At 41.0% G+C, this 19,825-nt stretch overlaps 1 protein-coding gene across 1 annotated transcript in view; it reads left to right on the top strand.

Moving 5' to 3' along the window:
* The first annotated feature begins 1,083 nt into the window (after nt 1-1,083).
* Nucleotides 1,084-19,825, top strand: part of LRRC38 (leucine rich repeat containing 38) — a 90,818-nt gene continuing 72,076 nt past the window's right edge. The window contains exon 1 of the mRNA XM_068240461.1: nt 1,084-1,797. Coding sequence (XP_068096562.1) covers nt 1,170-1,797 — 628 coding nt within the window. The 5' untranslated portion in view covers nt 1,084-1,169. The remainder of the gene's footprint in view (nt 1,798-19,825) is intronic.

The following is a 19,825-nucleotide window of genomic DNA, read 5'->3' on the forward strand; positions in this document are numbered from 1 at the left end:
ATCCGCATTTCTGATCTGAACGGGCCCTAAAGGACACCTGAAGTGAGAGGAATATGCCTGACTGCCCTGCTGATCCTCAGCCTCTGATAGTTTTAGCCATAGACCCTAAAAAGCATGCAGATCAGGTGTTCTGAATAAAGTCTGACTAGATTACCTGTATGCTTGTTTCAGGTGTGTGATTCAGACACTACTGCAGCCAATGAGATCAGGCTACTAATATTGTTAAAAATAAAAAAATATGACAGCCTCAATAGCCCTCTCACTTCAAGTGTCCTTTAAATATCAATTACAGACTAAGATGTAAATATAACATCTGACGCCCACATGAAACTTTTTGTGTAGAACAAGACTTCTCCAGCTAAAATTCATGTCTTTAAAATTTTGATCTGCAACATCCCAGCTGAAGGAGTTAACAGCAGGCACTGTATGTAGAGTTATTGCTGCTGCTTGGCTTTGTTTGGGGCAGGGCACAAACTACTTTTCTGAAAAACTCACAGCCTGCAGTTCTTGAAGCCTGTTCCGAAGGAGATGGCTACAACTTAGTACTATAAACATTATTCCTTTAACCTCAAATTAATGAGCTTATGCAGTATGCAGATGAAAGCAAGCTCTGCCACTGAGTGCCTAAACAAGACCGGAGAATATTCTACAATAGGGATTTAACCTATATTTTTAATGAATGTAGAACTGGATGAGGTGGTGTTCTCTATGTGTACTGAGCTGAGGGATTTGTGCTCAAGATGTTCTGCAATAGTATGGAGACTGTGTAGTCTCCTGTCCTCTCTGTATGCAGATTAGGTGACAGCTGTTCCCGAGCTACAGGTGATGAAGATGAACACACTCTTCCCCACAATAGCAGACCAGCTGAGTCTTTTTCCTTAATTGATTTTTGCACCCTTCTTTTCCTTCCAGGAGCAGATCCGTGCAGCGGGATGGAGGCAGTGGCTGTGCTTAGTGTAGCCCGTGCTGACAATAGCGGAGCTATATTTTCCAAGCATAGAACATTCCCCTGTTTGTTTCCCCTCCCCCAAGTCTGTGCCATCTGATCTATGATGTTATGTGATCTCTAGGATACATTCTCACACACACACAGGCACACAAGTACCGGGCATTACAGCTGAGCACAATGTCTCTCTCGTAGTATCCCCCTCTGCTTTAAATCCTCTACAATGCTGCCATGCTTCCTCTGCTATATCTCACCTCTCTTCTGCCTCTGCCTATTGATCATGTTACCTCTAAGTCTTCTATGCCCTTCTGTCTGCATCTGTGTGGACTATCACACCATAGATTGCCGGGATCAAGGACTTCCCAGCCTTCCCAACCTCTTTCCCCTGGATATACGGAAACTCTTGGCCGCCAACAACCACATCCAGTCGATCCCGGCGGACCTCTTTCTGTTCTATGCCGACCTGGTTTACCTGGATCTGCGGAACAACTCTTTGACCTCCTTGGAAGAGGGCACCTTCAGCACCTCCACCAGACTGGTCTTTCTGGATTTAAGTTACAACAACCTTACCCAGCTGGATGCCGGGATTTTTAAATCAGCAGACAGACTTATCAAGCTGAGCCTGGGGAACAATAACCTTTCAGAGGTGCATGAAGATGCCTTTGAGAACTTGGAAGCTCTCCAAGTGCTGGAACTCAACGATAATAATTTGCAAAGTTTGAATGTGGCTGTGCTGGAGTCCCTCCCGTCTCTACGGACAGTCCGCCTGGAGGGGAACCCCTGGATATGTGACTGCGAGTTTGCCAACCTCTTTTTTTGGATTGATGAAAATTCTAAAAAACTGCGGAAAGGTGGGTTGCATTGTCCCTGGATGAAATGCCAGCACTGCCATGCTTTGAATTAAAAAGGGGCTTCACTTTGATTTAGATGAAGACATCTCTCAGGTACCACTCCATTTACCACTGTAAGAAACTCCCACCATTTCCTCGCATCTAAATTCTTCCAGAGGGCCAGAACATCCATTTAAAGTAAACCTGAAATGAGAGGAATATGATGGCCACATCTCTATTTCCTTTTACATGATGCTGCCAGTTACCTGGCTGCCACCCTATATTTTGGGTTTTCTAGTAGAGTCAACGTGAAGTCAAATTACCTGATCTGCATACTTGTTCTGGTTCATTTATTCAGAATTACTGTTAAAGAAAAAAGAATTAGCACAACAGGCTGGCTAGCATTTTTTTTTTTAAAATACAGGTTTCTTTGAAAGACAAATTTTAGGCACAAGTTGACACATCATTTGCATATCAGTGGTTCTGGAGGTGTGCTTAGCTTTGGGGAACGAGAAATGGGTGATGCATATTCAGCAGTGATGCCTTGTGGGAGACCTCAGAGCTCACTCCAACCTAAATAATTGCAAATACCTTCTGTCTTAAGAAGGGAAAATTCTGATTTACATAGCATTTCTAGTAAGAGGGCTTTTTGGTCATTTTTAGCCCCTTACACACTTCTAGGATTCACCATGAGCTTGCTGGGTACTTGGCAGTCATAGTTTAATGAGCCTTTTCTTATTCAAACTCTCAGCCCAAATAAAATGTAGTCTCTAAATAAAATAAAAACAAAAATCTCCCCTTTTTGATGCTTTGAAGTGGCGGTCATGTTACCTTTCCACACCACTACCCCGTGGTCCGTTTTCGGGTTCTGAAAGAAGAGCACCAGGATCATAGCTAGTAACTCAGGCTGCCACTGACCTTGGCAGAGCTGCTGGAGGCACATGCAGTAGACCATCAGAGAGCCTGCCTCTTACATCTGGAGAATAGGACCAGAAAGTGTCAGCCTTTAGCAGTGCCATGACTGCCAATTTAGTGATAAAAAATAAGGTAGGTACAATCATATTATGTAGGTAGCAAAGGTGATACGTTAGGCTGTGAGCCAAACAGTGAAATCTTTAACTATAACTAAAATTATTCATTAAGTATTCTACCCTGCCAAGGCAAAAGGAAGCAAGTCCAGTTTTGGCTTGTAACTCATTAGCTGTCTTCAAGAAAGTTTTATTAAGTCCCACTGATATGATGTTAAGATTCTTACTCAGTTTCAGTGGAATTTTAAGAAATTGAGTAAACAGCAGACATAGCATACCGGTAAATCATTTAAGGCTACTGCTTAAATATCAGCTTTCATGTACTTGCCTCCTTTTTGTTTTGGCAGGGCAGTATTATTCTGCCATTCAAGCCTAGCTTGGTGGTACTTAGTTCAGTAAAGCAGGGTAAAAGATTGGACTGGATGTGCAAATGGGATTTGCTCATAGCAACCAGCAAGTTACCCGATCACTGCAGTGAGACAGGTTAAGAGCTTGTCGCTAGTGTACTTGAGGTGACCATATGAAGAAACCTTATAGGTAACAGTTCTCCAATCACAGCACCCTCTACACCATGAAGTGTTCTAATTTGGCTAATAGTGTGGGCGGAGTGATTATGACAATAATGTATCTTAAAGTTCTAGAGTGTGCTGTCACTGGACAAAGGTTGAAATAGCAACCCATCACACAAGCGGAATTTCCCTATGAGGTTTCCCACTGGGACACCTCAAGTAGGCTAGCACAAAAAACTCTGTGAAAATGGGGGCATGCTTTGATTTTTGAGCGCGGTGGAGTTTGCATCCCAAGCTTGTGTGTTTCTGCAGTGCTAAGGGACAGGATGTACATTATGCCGGCCAAACGCAATTTCATTATGGTGAAATCTTTCATGTAAACTATTTTTTTAAACAATCACTAGAGAACATAAAAGAATTCAAAAATTAATTTTCTATCCAATAATATGATTGAATTCCATTCCATAAAAAATATGGCAATAAACTGAATATTCTTAGTTTTTACTTAATGCTAATTTTATCCAGGGTCGATTCTCTCATGATGCAAGGTGAAACATCTGCATCAGGCGCAGAGATTACGGGGCAGCATGTTTGTACTGTGTTTACACTAACAGCATCCAGTCAGAGTGGAAGGAGAAGCAAGAGGAGAGTGAGGTGAAGAGGTCATCATAGGGGAAAAGCAGCTTGTTGTGCTGTGTGAGGAGTATGACAGTGAGTGAGGAGGGGGGAGGAAATTGTAGGTGCTGTGCGATCATTACAAATCGGGGAGGGGGGTGCATCCTCACAAGCTTGCCTTAGGCAGCAAAAAAAAAGTCTAGAACCGGCCATGATTTTTTTTATCTATAAATGTATTGTAATATGTATAGCCAGCATTTGATTGGCCCGATTCCAAGCTGCATGCAGTTTGCACATGTTAGCATCAGATTTTTTTGCATCTCATTAATGATCTCTGTACCCATAGCCAGGGTAAGGTCCTCCAGCACTCTAGGGTGAGACACTAAAGTGGGCCCCTTCATCCCTCCTACCCCAGCTATCACACACTGATTGCTATTAGATTAAAAGGTGCCCCAGGGCCCCCAAAACCTTAATCTCTAGTTATCTGGCTTGCAGTCACTGCCATGTGTCCCCTTTTCTTATTTCTCTTATTTCTCTCTGCTTCAAGCACAATAGGGGAATGATAGCTGAGTGAGTTGTGCGCCCCCTCCTACACCACGCACTCTCTCACCTCTGCCTCGGCCCGGCCCTGTCTGTACCTGACCATATGCTGCTTGGCACTCAGGTAATAGTTAGCTCTCTGTGGTCTTGTGCAAACTAAAATGTGTGGTTAAATCTGGAACACTGTGGGGCTATTGTGGGTAAGTGTAACTTATAAGTTCAGCTTCAGTTAGATATGTTTGTACACATTCAAAAGCAGAGCATCTTTTATCTGCATATAAGCCCTTTAATTAGCTGATGTCAAATTGCTTTTAACGTACCTGGTCAGGAACCCCTCTGCCAGCCTTTATCTGCAGCACTGATATCTGTTGAAGAAAGGTTCACTATTGCTATTATGAGTTGCAGTGCAGTCTCGTCTTATGTTACCAGTCATTTCAGGCTAATAAGTTCACTATAAAATTTCTTACCAGGAAAAGTTCTGTACATTTTTTAAAAAGTGTTTATCAACAGTATTTCGGTATGCACCACTTTAAAAAAGCCTGTGATTGCCAGGTACCGTCTGCTATGGGTGAGAGTACACCTTGTCACATGTACATTTCTGAGTACTATGACCTAATCGTGTACTAGTTTGTATATAAATACTTAAAATAAATAAATATATGATATATAATTCTCTAACATTTAAAATGTGTGAATTTTGAGTGCAATGAGTGCAAATACCCCCTGAACCCATCAATAGTCTTGGGTGGCTAAGTGGGGTCAGAATACATGTACTTTACACATAAACTGGATGTTCAAGCTCTGCCCAAATTACTCTGCAGATTTCCAAAACTTTAAAAATGACCAATCACAATAAGGCCTTTGTGCTACTTTGAATGCCTGCAGCTGAAACCCAGCTCTGGTCAAATACTTTTTTTTAGTTATGAAGAGAATAGTATGGATTATGGCAAATGCTGTGTTCCTGCTAAATACATTTCTCCTCAGTGAAACTGCACTTACCTGGTTGTCGACACCAGAAAAAAAACCCTGCCAAAGCGTCTAAACTACAAATCATGAGCCACCTCAGAAAAGCATAAAATATGGGATGATGGGTTCAGGCACACTTAAATGATCCTCCCTTCAATCTTCAATCTTGATATAACTGAACATCAGTGATGTACAATCAGCCCTCAAGCATGCACCCTACAGTCACACGGACATATGATCACCACTTCTCCTTCCCAATATTACTCAGTGCTGCAACACCTGCTGGGAAGTTGTGTTAAAGTTTACCTGAATGAGACATCATGAGGCAAGCATGGGTACATGCAGTACTAGACCTACTCACAACGTGCCTATGTCTACTTTTTATTATTCTGCCATTAAAAGAGTTAGACACCGGTGTTATCTGTGTGCAAATTAAGCAGCAAGTCAAATGAAGAGTTCTCTCCTGAAAGAGTAAACAGAAGCAAAACAAAACAAAAGAAAGCTAAAAAAAAAATTTATAAAGTTCATTATTTATTTTTGTCAATAGCTGAATGAAATAGATTGTTAATCACTCTGAAATGCCTGCTGTGCAGACATCAGAGTTAAAATGTAACCCCTTAAACAGATCATAGGAATATGAAACTGCAGAAAGGTTATTTTTTTTGGTGCTGCTGCTGCTACACATACAAATAAAAATATTTCATAAATGTATTGTCAGTTCAGGTTTGCTGTAAAAGCAATGTGATTTGTACACTGGTGGAAGTCCTCGTACCTCTTCTATGTAATCCTGTGATTGGATATATGCTCTACTGCAGGCAGACACAGGATCTCCTGCTTAATCAGCCATCATATATTTGCAGCTTTCCTGTTGTCCCTGCATATGTACTGATTGATTTCCCATTCCAACATAGTACATAAATCTACCACTCCTCTCTGGCAGCTTACGTACAATTCATCAGTAGCTGAAAGTGGAGAACACAATACATAAAAAAAAGAATAGAAAAAGCAGATAATTGGGTTGGGAAACACAGACCCCATGGACCATGGCCCGTAACCGCTGCTATGGTCATAGCTGTGCCCATATGTCAAAGAGTTCTACATTTACTCTTTCAAGAATGAAAAGTTTATATTAGTGTTGCAGATGTGCCTTGAGGAACAGATTTTCCCTTACTTCCTGTCCTTTGTGACACCTATTAAAAAGAGGTAGTAAGTGAATGGGATTTTCCCTTAGAATGTACCAGGCAACCCTTAAAGGGAACCAAGCGCCACTTTTTTTTACTGGTTTCTAATATCTACAGGAGCTGCCATGTTCCCCCTCCCCTCCTAGCTGCACAGTATTTATCCAGCGGAAGATGTGAAGATAGCATCTGTAACTTCTCTAAACTCTTTGAAACACAGTGTCCCGTCTAACCCCCGATGAAAGCTTTTGTTTGCTCTCTGCTAATGTGTGCAATAAAATAATTACTTCAGTCCTTATCTGACTGAAACTTCTGTGGTTGGGCAGGCCTCAGAAGTAGGGTAATAAAACCCTCTGCTAAAATCTTAAATGTAAAAAGAAGAGGTAACATTGAACTTTTTTTTTTATTAATGACCCACATTGTTGCCATGCATATTTAACCACTTGAGCCTATCTGGACGAATATGTTCATCCAGATAGGCTGTGTTGCTGCGGCTGCCTGAGGCGCGCTCCAGTGCGGTCCCGTCACCTGCCATTAGCCCACTGATCAATAAATGGGAATATAATTCCCATTCATCGATCGAAGTCCCCCGCAGAAAAAACGACGGCCTCTTATCATAAAAAAACAGTTTCCCTTCTTCTTTCTAGTTCCTGGAAGCGAGATCGATCGCTTCCACCAGGACTTTTTCACTGTGGCCATCTTGTGGCCACATAGTAAAACTATACCCACATCCATTTTTTATTAAATAAATACATTAAATTAAATTTAAAATTAGTTGTTTACCTCCCACACCAAAAATTACCCAAACAACATGTTTAATAAAAAACAAATAAAAATAAATAAATTACAATTTAAAGAAAAAAAACAATATATTAATATAATTTTTTAAATTATAGGCTTGTAAATAGTGATGGACGCAATTTTTAAAAATTCACCTTTATTTCCAAATGAAATATCAGCGCCATACATTGTAATAGGGACATAATTTAAATGGTGTAATAAGCGGGCCAAATGGGCAAATAAAATACATGGGTTTTAATTATGGTAGCATGTATTAATTTCAAACTATAATGTCCAACAACTGAGAAATAATGAATTTTATCCATTTCTTAGTTAATCTTCCTGTTAAAATGGATTTAGAATAAAAATAATTCTTAGCAAAATGTAACACCCAAATAAAGCCTAAATGGTGATGGAAAGAACAAGATATAGATCATTTCAGTATGGTAAGTAGTAATAAAGTTATTGGCGAATGAATGGGAGGTGAAAGTTGCTCGGATGCATAAAGTTAACAACACTGTGGGCTGAAGTGGTTAATGTGCTATTGAGAAGCCCTTGGTGCTAAAATTGTGCTTGGTTCACTTTAAAGTCTAAAGCTCAACACACACCATACAATCTTGGTTGTACAGATTTACCAAATCTATGTAGTATAAGGGCCAACAGATTGAAAATACCTTGAATGATTGATTGGATAAGCTCTTATAATACATGAAAGTGGTAAGATTGAACAACCAAGATTGTATGGTGTGTGTTGATAGAGATTCCAAACCTACCCTGCTCTATTTACATTGAGCAAATATTTTAGTCTGGTGCTGGTCTTTAATGTGCAGCTGTTATTATAGAGTAATGGAGGCTGCCATGTTGACTTCCGATATGAGGCTTATTCATCTTAAGAGGGCACTGGGTATGCTAACTTTTTATGGTTTTTTTTTAAGAGTCATTATGTGTAATTATTTTGGAGGGATTTCTTTATCCAACTATTTACTATGTAGGCAGAGGATCCCCTTACGGGAGAAATGTATGTTTTTTTTGGTGGGGGTTATGCTGCCTATTTTTGTTTTTTAGGGAACACTGCTAATTTATGTTTGGAGGTTATAACTCATGCTACCTTTTAATTGTGACACCCGTTTGTTCACACCCACTTTTTACCACATCACCTCCCCTGGTGGGCGCCCCAGTTACACATAGCCCTATGTAAGGCACTGACAGTGCTTACAGTCAATGCTGACTGAAAGTTGCCTGAACCAGGTTAGCATAATGGAGTAGCCTTTGGGTGCATGCTCCATGCAAATCCAGTAATCATCATGGCTACTGGATCTTGAGCTGCAATGGCAAGCTCCACCACTCTACGCACATATTTGGACATCACTCCCCGTCCTTGGGTCACTATACTAATATGAATCAGGTAACCAATGGCAATTACTATAAGTGAAATTTGTGCCATACAAAGTGCTGTGGGTAGTTGCATTAGTTTATCGTCACTACAGAGTCTCTTTTATCATGATAAAATATATAGCTGTTATAGTGCAGAAACATCTTACAGCAGACTGGTCTGTTTCCAGTTCTTAGATCTGCAGGAGAAAGTACAGCCTTTGTGGAAGCTAATAGTGGAAGAGTACAGGCAAATAATGGGACAAATCACAATTCATAACAGGCAAAGCTGCACCATAATGACACCTTCAGTGGGCCTCTAAGTTTCTTCATTATTATATTGCTGCCTCCATAGTGGGCCAATTAAAAAAACTAATTAACCAGTATTCAACTGCTAGTAGTTTAAAAACATCCAGTTTGTCCCTCTTAACATTAAACATCATCTTAAAGGATGTTTTAAAGATACTCTGTAACAAAAATGTCATCCTTTTTTCCTACAAGTTCCTAAACCTATTCTAATGTGCTCTGGTTTACTGCAGCACTTTCTACTATCACCGTCTCTGTAATAAATCAATGTATCTTTCCCCTGTCGGACTTGTCGCCCTGTGTCTGGAAGGCTGCCAACTCTTCCGTGCTGATCTGTTATGCACTCCCCCCCTCCAGGCCCCTCTATGCACACTCCCGTGTGTGTGTTATTCACATAGGCCAGCAGCGTCTCTGCTCCCTGATATCAGTGAGAGAAGAGAGCTGGATAAAAATCCTCCTCTGTTAGGCTGTGAAAGGAGCTGGCTGACATATACTGAGGAATTACAGACAGGGCAGAGCTGTCTGCAGGAAGAAACGATCAGTCTGTCACTAGTATTCAGTGGATGAGAGCTGCAGGGGGAAGAAGGTAAACACACAAATGATATCTTGAGATTCAAAAGGAAGGCTGTATGCAGCCTGCTTGTGTATGGATGTATTTTCTATGTGTGGACATACTGTACATCAACCTACTTCCTGTTTTGGTGGGCATTTTGTTTGTTTATAAACAAAGTTTTTAAAACAGTTTTTGACTACTTTTAATGCGGCGGGGAGCGGCAAAATTGTGACAGAGGGGAATAGGAGATGTCCCCTAACGCACCGGTATGTTTACTTTTGTGCGATTTTAACAATACAGATTCTCTTTAAACCTACAATCGCCACTGATGTCGCCATGCACACGCGCGCACCACCCGCCGGGACTCCGAGGTCCGCGATTGTTGAAAGGGAACAAGCGTTCCCGGAGCCAATCAACGTGTCTATAAGGAAAGATCATGGCTTCATTGAGAAGCCAATGATCTTTCCTGTAACAACATATGGAAGAGCGGGGCATGGAAGTTCAATTGACACTCACTGTTCCCTCTTTCTCTCTCTTTCTTTCCCTTCTTTTTATTCTGTACTCTAGTATTCATACCAGCTCCCACTCTGATACCCTTACAGCAATGAATGCTGGTATTTCCGGAGGAATGTCTCTTAAGAAACATGTTGTCCAACCTTTTGTAGGATATATTTTTTTACGAAAACATCATATACTGCATTTTGCAAAGTGGAACACACAGTCAGCACTAATTGGCTGTTAATCATTTATGCCTCTGTACAGCAAAGTTGCCACCATATGTTTAAGCTGCAGATGTGCAAATCAGCAAATTCAAGGACAGCAGGAAGGAAGATCATTACAGTCTTGACATTCTATGTACCCCTATAAGTAATGTCTCCCCTTGTATTACATCCTCTAGCATTGAGTAATTAATTGCTGTATCTGTATGAGGGGACCAGGATGACAGGAACAGTAAGCCATGGAAGTGACAGAGAGCTGTGTTGCAAATTCATTATCCTCTGCTGAAGCAAGGAGTATTCAGTAGCTGGTGATTGATACTTATGGACAGTAAATAGTTTTGGTTGCCAGTTTCGTTCCATTTTCATTGTTCAGGATTTAAAGAAAACTAGGCACTACAAAGAAGCCTCAATAACATCATATTCCTGATTTTTAGGCACAGTCCCCTGTAAAATGCTGTTCCAGCTGTTTCCTGAGATTCTGCATACATATTTTAGTGAGATTCTTTCCACAGTCTTGGAACATTTACAACTAATATTACAGCTGTGGAGGCCTTCTGCCAGAGCAGTAACATGTATCTCAGTACCTGTTGAAAAGATAAGCTGTTTCACCTCTGGTATCTGTTTTCAGTGACTGACTGGCCTTATCACAGCCGTAGAAGAATTTACAGCTGTGAAAGGAAACACATATTGCACTTCATCTGCTGATGAGAGAAACCGTTCATATCCTTGAATTTCTGACCAGTCTGGTATCTGTTTATGAAAGGGAAGGAAGGTCTAGAAGAAAAAAATGAAAGCTCATTGCTTCAAAATGCCTCAAAATGCCAAACCTGTGTAAGACATTTTGAATTGTCCCTCTGTGAATAATGCTAAAAATGCCTGTTTTTTTTTTTTTCGTGCCCTGTTTGTGAATACACTCTGACTTTAGGACCATTTTTTTGCCTATATTCACACATTTGCCTCACACAGATCGGGCAAGCATTTTGAAGATTTGTTTAATGCACCTACAGTAATTTATATGTTATTTAGTCAGTGTCTTCCCATCTTTCCTCACTCTGATTTACATGCACCTGCATGCGCCTAGGCTTAACATCACTGATAGTTACATACCAATATACAGCAATATATAGCTATAGGAAGTGTTTCTGATGATGAAACACGGATAATTAATGTAAAAGTGGGTATCCTGAATAATTTACTATATTCAGCTATATGTCACTAAGGTGCTTGTTTAAGTTACGATAAATTGGATACATGTTTTACACTGTTGAAAATGTTAATGAAGATTACATTGAAAGTAAACCTGAGAAGTGGGGGGAGAAAGTTGTTTTTTACTTACCTGGGAGTTCACCTAGTCCCCCCGTAATCTTCCCGCTCCATAGGTGTCCTCTGGGCTCCCTTCGTTGTGCTGTTGTCAGCCCCGTTAAAGTCCTCTTCTGTGCATGTGCAGTCCCGACTGTGCACCTCCTTGTTCATGGCACCTGGGCAGTGTATCTTGATATACACTGTGTATGCATAGAATGCTCTCGATCATGGGACCGCCATGGAGAAGGTAGGTGAGTAGCCAGGACAGGGTAATCGCAGTAGTGAACGACTGAGCCAGTCGCAGACTTAACGGGGCTGACAGCACCACAACGGAGGGGACCGGGAGGAGACCGATAGAGTTGTAAGACTACAGGGACTGGAAGAAGCCCCAGGTACGTATAAAGACAACTTTTTCTCCTTCACAGGTACACTTTAAGATTAAATAAAAAAAATAAAAGGTGAAAGAAAAATTTGATATTCAAGAAAGACAAAATGTCCATTGACAGAAATGTTTTTAGAAAGACTGCAAAGATACTGAATTGACATGTAGAATAGAAGTTAAGTAGAAGATAGATCGTATTTTGGTGCGGGCACAACAAACCAGCATAAAATAAACTTTTTACTAGCCTCTGCTGGTTGCTAAGTAGGTTTGCATTTTTTTTCTTTAGGCATGTGTAGGAGCACCCCACCCACTGTACCCTGCTGGCTACCCCCATCGCCATGGCTACCCCCTCTTACAAATAATAGCCTCCGTATGCATTTTCTAATCTATGGTGCAAATTTATAACCAGTAATCAGCAATACGTAATATTCTGCTTCAGGTTCAATCATGCACTGCTGTAATATCCCAGTGGTGTACACTATAGACTATATTTATCATATGCTTGAATTTATATTTCATTAAAAACTCAGCTTCAATATTGAGCAGTGTTTCTCTAGTTCCTGCCAGTCCAAGTGGCTGAAATGATGTTTTGTATCGTGTCTTGGATGACCAGTGGTAGAGTGGAAGCGTTTACTGCCTGTCTAAAAACAAAGGTCACCATCTGGATTTAACAAAGCAAATATGTAGGTAAGAGTATCTCATTGGATAATTACTGTATGGATGAGTATGTGTCCCAAAGAATGAGGTCAGCTGACTACCTGAATATACTGAATGACCAGGTTATTTCCTCAGGGAATTTATTCTCCCCTGATGGCACAGGTATACTGTATTCCAAGATGACAGTGCCAGGATTATCCTTGCTAAAATTGTGAAAGAGTGGTTCGGGAGCATGATACATTATTTTCACATATGGATTGGCCACTATAGAGTCCAGACCTAAACCCCATTGAGAATCTTTGGAATGTGTTGGATAATAATTTGCACAGTAATCCAACCCTCCCATCATCTCTTCAAGATCTGACAAAAAAATTAATACAACACTAGTTATAAATAAGTGTTGTGACATTGCAAAAGCTCATTGATACAATGCCACATTGTATGCATGACACATTTAAAGCTAAAGGCAGACCAATAAACGGTTGAAGTGTGACCTTTTTTACTTCACTTTATTTTTTTTGGACAATCAGTGTATTCCTACCCTTTCATTGAAACAAATGCCCATGAATGGTAGCTGGTGTTAGTAGGCAGGGCTTGGAAGGGAAGTAAACTCTTGCATAATGCAGCCACAGTGGAACAACTAATGCAATTAGATGGTAGCACTATTATAACGGCAGGAATTAGATTGTAAACTCTAAGGAAAGTTGTGACATGATGGCAGGGATTAGATTGTAAACTCTGAGGAAAGTTGTGACATGATGGCAGGGATTAGATTGTAAACTCTGAGGAAAGTTATGACATGATGGCAGGGATTCGTTTGTTAACTCTGAGGACAGTTGTAACATGATGGCAGGGATTAGATTGTAAGATCTAAGGACAGTTGTGACATGTTGTCAGGGATTAGATTGTAAACTGTGAGGAAAGTTGTGACATGATGGCAGGGATTAGATTGTAAACTCTGAGGAAAGTTATGACATGATGGCAGGGATTAGTTTGTTAACTCTGAGGACAGTTGTAACATGATGGAAGGGATTAGATTGTAAGATCTAAGGACAGTTGTGACATGACGTCAGGGATTAGATTGTAAACTGTGAGGAAAGTTGTGACATGATGGCAGGAATTAGATTGTAAACTCTGAGGAAAGTTATGACATGATGGCAGGGATTAGTTTGTTAACTCTGAGGACAGTTGTAACATGATGGCAGGGATTAGATTGTAAGATCTAAGGACAGTTGTGACATGATGGCAGGGATTAGATTGTAAACTCTGAGGATAGTTGTGACATGACAACAGGGAATTATAGATTAAACTCTGAGGACAGTTGTGACATGATGGATTAGATAGTAAACTATGAGGACAGTTGTGACATGGCGGCAGGGTTTAAAGTGTAAGCTCTGAGGATAGTTGTGACATGACAGCAGGGATTAGATTGTAAACTCTGAGGACAGTTGTGACATGACGGCAGGGATTAGAGCGTAAACTCTGAGGATAGTTGTGGCATGATGGCAACCTGTCACTTACCGGTGTGTTCAGCAGTGATTGACTGACTGCTCACCTAGCTTGCCGTTTGCTGTGGCTACTTTGCTGCTCCTTTCGTCATCTGACTGCCCAGACCCGGTCTTCTGTGGCCATAGAGCTATGTGTAGAGTGTGAAGCAGGGTGGCTGCGGACCGGGGCGGGCAGGCTGCAGCTAATGTCTGTGCACATGACACACCAGTTGGAATAGCGCAGTCGGGCACCCACCCAACCACAGCGAACGTTTGGCAGGTAAACTGTTAGTGCCAGCCCGCTGCCCGCAGCCCAACCTTGCTCCTCTGGTGCCCTAGGCAACGGCCTATGTGGACTTGGCTGAAATCTGGCCATGACCACCATACTTCCTCTGTGCAAGCACTCTCTATTATTATAACCTCGATACTGCTGCTTAGCAATGTAGTTCATTTGTTTTTAGAAAATCTATCCTTCTTAGAGTTACTTGTTCCCAGTGTAAGAAACTACATAAAAGGAATCATTTACATGGCCAGGGTGGGAATATTGTGATGGAGGATGAGGTTTTCTGAGGATTAAATGGGGCAGCATAAGCCTGGGACTTCAATTTATAGTGGACAAGTTGATGCGCTGCCCTTGACCTCCAAGGAAACAGGACTGGCATCAAATAGCCGTTAGATTGGAAGTGGACCCACACATTATAGCTGCTGCAGTAGATAATGCATTTGTATCCAATTAAAGAGACTATACAGCTAAAATGATGAATTACATGGATCTTCTTTTGGTAAAATTTATAACGACTTGCAGGTTCTTTATCTTTCAATTCTCCCCGAGTCGCAGAAGCCAGTGCTTCCTGCACGTAGCCCCACCCCCTTGCAGCCACGTGCTGTGGCACTTTCATGTCTCCGATACAGAGAACGCCATGGCAACCTGCTTCTGGAGCTCAGGGGGAGACATAAAAGTAAAGAACTTGCAAGTAGTTATAACTTAACATAATGGGATCCATGTAATGTATAATTGTATCTGTATAGTCTCTTTAATAAAGAAAACTGCATACAATGTTTGTTGGTGCTCCTCTATACATAAAGCCATGTTCTACACAATACACAGACACCTGACAGAGGTTCTGGCCCTTCCCCCTTTACCAAAATGCTTTTCTAAACAGTATTGTAAATAGTTAAAGGGATAATGTACTTATTATTATGCATAATGATGGATCCTGTGGTTTTGGTACTAGCACTCAGCTTAACCATCTGGTTGACAGTGTGACAGTTTGTCCCTGAGAAGATTATCTGCACAGGGGCTGGTGACGAATTTGAACAAAGACAATAAGAAATGATTTGAAGGTGTCAATAAGAAATGTTACAGGATAGGGTAAGAGGATAGGGTAAGGGATGTTACTATTATGTGCTCAGTTAGAAAGTTAAGGTTAGAATAGAAAGTCCGTAGACTGTAATGTCTGATGTTCCTGTTGATGCATACCTTTTCTGCATGCATTTGTGTGTATTTGATTGGGGCCAGCACTGCAGCACAGGTGTCATGTGTTATTGTGTAGCTGCCAGCCACCTGTGTTGCATTGTGGGAACAGGCCCTAAGGAGAAGTTAGGCAAACAACGAGGGAGCAAATGTAAAACCTGCCAATGATGTTAAATGGTGTAGTCAGATCACAGCATCAGTGCCCAAACCATCTGTGACAAACAAACATACTCCATAATGGATTAATGAATTGTTGTGTGTCGGTGTATGTGTATGTATGGCTGGGTATGCCTGTGCGGGAGAAACTAGTATGTGTGACTGTGCTTCATATTCAGGTCTTGCAGTCTTACAAGCCCTGTGAGAGCTCAACTGAATGCAAAGTTACACAGAGCCGTGGTTGCCATGGTAACCATTAGGGAGCGCAGACAAATTTTATGTTGCTAAATCTTTTGATACATTGTTATTACATGCATTCTAATAAAGTGCAAGCACTGGCCTGACTCAGGCTACAAATTCTGGTTATTAAACAATAAATCCCATTTTCATTTCTTAAATTAATTTTTAATTACAAAAATGAGTTTTTCTACCACTATGTAGGAAGATCGGATCTATCTTCCGGATTAAATTTTATTTCTTTTCTTTTTTTTTTTTTTTTGAAAGCTCTGTTTATTAAATTTCCTTTCTAACAGAAAAATATGAACAGCGCTGTTTTTGTTGAGCTTCTACTAATTTGGTGCTATTTTCATTTTTAATCCCTATGGTTTTGTTGTTTGATCTTTGTAAAAAATAAATGTTCAAAGTGATATTATTGTTGTTACTTTCTTTGTTATTTGCTGCTGTTATTATTTCTACAGTTACTGTTTTAACTCGTTATGGACTGCGCCGCTCTGGCCCCTTAAAGCGGTATAAAACCCTGACATAATATTCAGTACAAACATGTTTTCCTACTTTTTATATGCCATACGGTTAGCATATTTGCTTTTGTGCATAAGTATTATTATTCATTTAGAAATTATACTTTGCATTTTATTTATAACTGCTTTATTCATCCTCTAACTTAATCAGAAAGCATTTATGCTTGTCTGACTTAGTTCAGGGGACCCAGCAGTGTGAGAGAAGGCTTTGTTTACATTTATCACTTGATACAATTAAACACAAGATAACATTATGTGAAGTTCGGAAGCGGCCAGCTCTGCAGGCAGGGAAGCTTCTAAAGCCTGTGTTAACCCTTTGAATGCAGTTTTAGTAAAAAAAAATGCTTTTTGTGTATAATATGCTGTAAATAATCTATTAGAGCAAAGTAGAAATGCTGGGTTTCATTCCGCTTTAAGGACCAGAGCCTTCTTTTAACGCGGCTGTTCTGTTCTAATATCATTATAGTCATTTGTTAGTACAGCAGTAGCTGCTGTTGTATTGTGAAATAATTAATTGTATTATTGTCGATGCGGTGGTTGTTGTTATTTAAATATACAATACATTTGAATGAGCTGATTACAGTTTTGTAGTTACATTTCTGTAATTATTGCAGTTATATTATTTTTGTTCTTGTTGTTAAACTGATTACCAATAAAAATGAACACATTTTCTCCATGATTTGTTAAATAGATCTTAGGCAAACGTAGGGGGGATTACAGCTGCCCAGAATACCCCCTCAGACCAGGGCCAGTGCAGAGTCTGAGGTCGGGCACAAGTTGAGACACCAGAATATCTGCAGGTATCCTGCAGCTCACAGCACCGCCCCCTTTCTTTGCCTGCTACAGATGACTATGGATGGAGCAGCAGCGGTAACAGTAACAGTCAGGTATGAGCACAGCCCTGTGCCCTGCTGTGTAAATGCTTCACTTCCCCCTTCATTAGCAGTGTCAGCTGTCCTCATTATTATCTGTATCCAAACTGCTCCGGATCGAACCCATTGTCGATCGGGAGCAGATCGGACATTTAGGAAATAATTGTCAGATCCTGTCAGTCGGACGGGAAATTGCATTATGTGTACCCAGCATGATGTCCTACCATATTATTATACTGTATTGTGCATGGCTGAGGGAGACCTTTCAGGAATCCCGCCTTGAAAATCCTGGGTTTGCCCCTGTAGATGGAATCCTGCAGGGTAAATAGGAAGCAGAAGTGATAAATTATCATATGACCAATTTGTAAGTCTCTGGTTAGTCACTTTTAATCACATGATTATGTACCAATTATGTAATGTGGGAAAAAGATGAATGAATAGTCAGCACTACAAGGAGACCAACGGTGAGCTAATGGCAACGGAGTCCATGGGGCACTAATGTGCTCTGGCCGCACAAAAGAAATATTAATGCAGAGTAAATAGAATGGTAGTATGCCTGGCGGCTGTTTCACGCGTGTGCATGGTTCTTCCGGGGCAACCCACCACCGATCCTCTGTCTCCAGTTTGGGGATTGTATTACCTTGCTGAATAAACATCTTTAAAATGTGTATGACAGATCCACACTTGTAAAAATAAATAAAACAGCATCAGCAGTGTCAGCTTCCAATGACTAATAGTTTATAAAACATTTATATTATGCTTTTCTCCTGGCGGACTCAAAGCGCCAGAGCTGCAGTCACTAGGAAGCGCTCTATAGGCAATAGCAGTGTTAGGGAGTCTTGCCCAAGGCCTCCTACTGAATAGGTGCTGGCTTACTGAACAGGAAATTCAAACCCAGTTCACCTGTGGCAGAAGCAGAGCCCTTAACCATTACACCATCCATGACTATGCTATTTATTCTGCATGTGCTAATCCTGCTTTCTGTTTTTCTCCAAAAGGTAAAATCTTGTAGGACACATTAATCATTTCTCACTAATAATATTGTGGCATTATGAGAGGCAGAGGGGGAAGTTAAGACAAATAACATTTATATTACGCTTTTGGGCTATAAGCGCTTGAGCTTCAGCCATTAGGACAGTATTAGGGCCTGAACACACTGCTGTGCTTTTAAAATCGCATGCGATTTGTAAATCGCAAGCCTTCATGAGACTAGGAAAAGCGCATCGCACCAGTGTGTACAGGTCTCCACGTTTTTCATTATGTTTCAAAAGACCTTGCTATTAAAAAGCGCATGCAATTTGAAAAGCGCAGCAGTGTGTACAGGCCCTTAGGGAGTTTAGCCCAAGGCATTCTCACTGAATAGGTGCTGGCTTACTGAACATGAAGAGTCAAGATTTGAAGCCCTTAACCATTACATTATCCAGCCAAATAAAAGGGGTAATTTAGCTCTTGTAAAATTGGTGAGACCTAAGTCACAATGAAAGTCACACACGCACAGAAACTTTAGTTACTACATGCTGACAATGAGTCCCTATGCATTGGTAAAGTAAACATACTCACACAGCGCACATCAGTTTCACTAGTGGGCATTTTGCAGTAAGTGCAATTCCGGTATGTAAACAATGTGCACATTGCTAATAGAATATGCGTTATGCAAATCTGTTGTTTAATGTGCATTATACCTGTAGAATGAATGTGTGCGCTCTGTGCATAATGGCAGTGCACTATTTGTACAATGCTTGTTATGCTGCTTATGTAAATACCAGTATAACTGGCATGCACATTTCAGCGCTTCAGGAATCAGGGTCAACGTGTCAAGTGTTAATTTGTATCTTTTTACCAGCCAGATTGTCATACAGAGACCATGGGAGCGGTGGGGGAGTGGTACACATGGGGGCGGGGGGGGGGGGGGGCCAGGGGCGTAGCAATAGGGGGTGCAGAGGTAGCGACCGCATCGGGGCCCTTGGGCCAGAGGGGCCCCAAAGGGCCCTCCCTCAGCTACAGTTTTAGCTCTCTATTGGTCCTGTGCTCTTAATAATCACTTCTATAGATGCTTTAAATAGTGGTAATCATTAACAAGCTGTTCCCCATCCTCTTCTTGCACCTCTGACACTGTAGTTGCCATTGGCAAGTTTTGGTGCGCCGTTAAAATTGATATGTATAGAGTGCTTGGGGGGCCCCATTGTAAAACTTGCATCGGGGCCCACAGCTCCTTAGCTACGCCACTGGGGGGGGCAGTTCAAACAGGGAAATTATGGATTAGACGTCTTATGCAATGTTCAGTGGCCACCATCTCTCCTCAAATACTGGTAATAGATTTGTATCAATTGTAAAGTTTGCAGGGTAAGCACTAAGGGCTCATTTCCATGGGGAGAGCCCTATGTGGTTCTGTGCTG

This window comes from Hyperolius riggenbachi, chromosome 6 (genome assembly GCF_040937935.1).
Source record: "Hyperolius riggenbachi isolate aHypRig1 chromosome 6, aHypRig1.pri, whole genome shotgun sequence".
NCBI classification, from domain to species: domain Eukaryota; kingdom Metazoa; phylum Chordata; class Amphibia; order Anura; family Hyperoliidae; genus Hyperolius; species Hyperolius riggenbachi.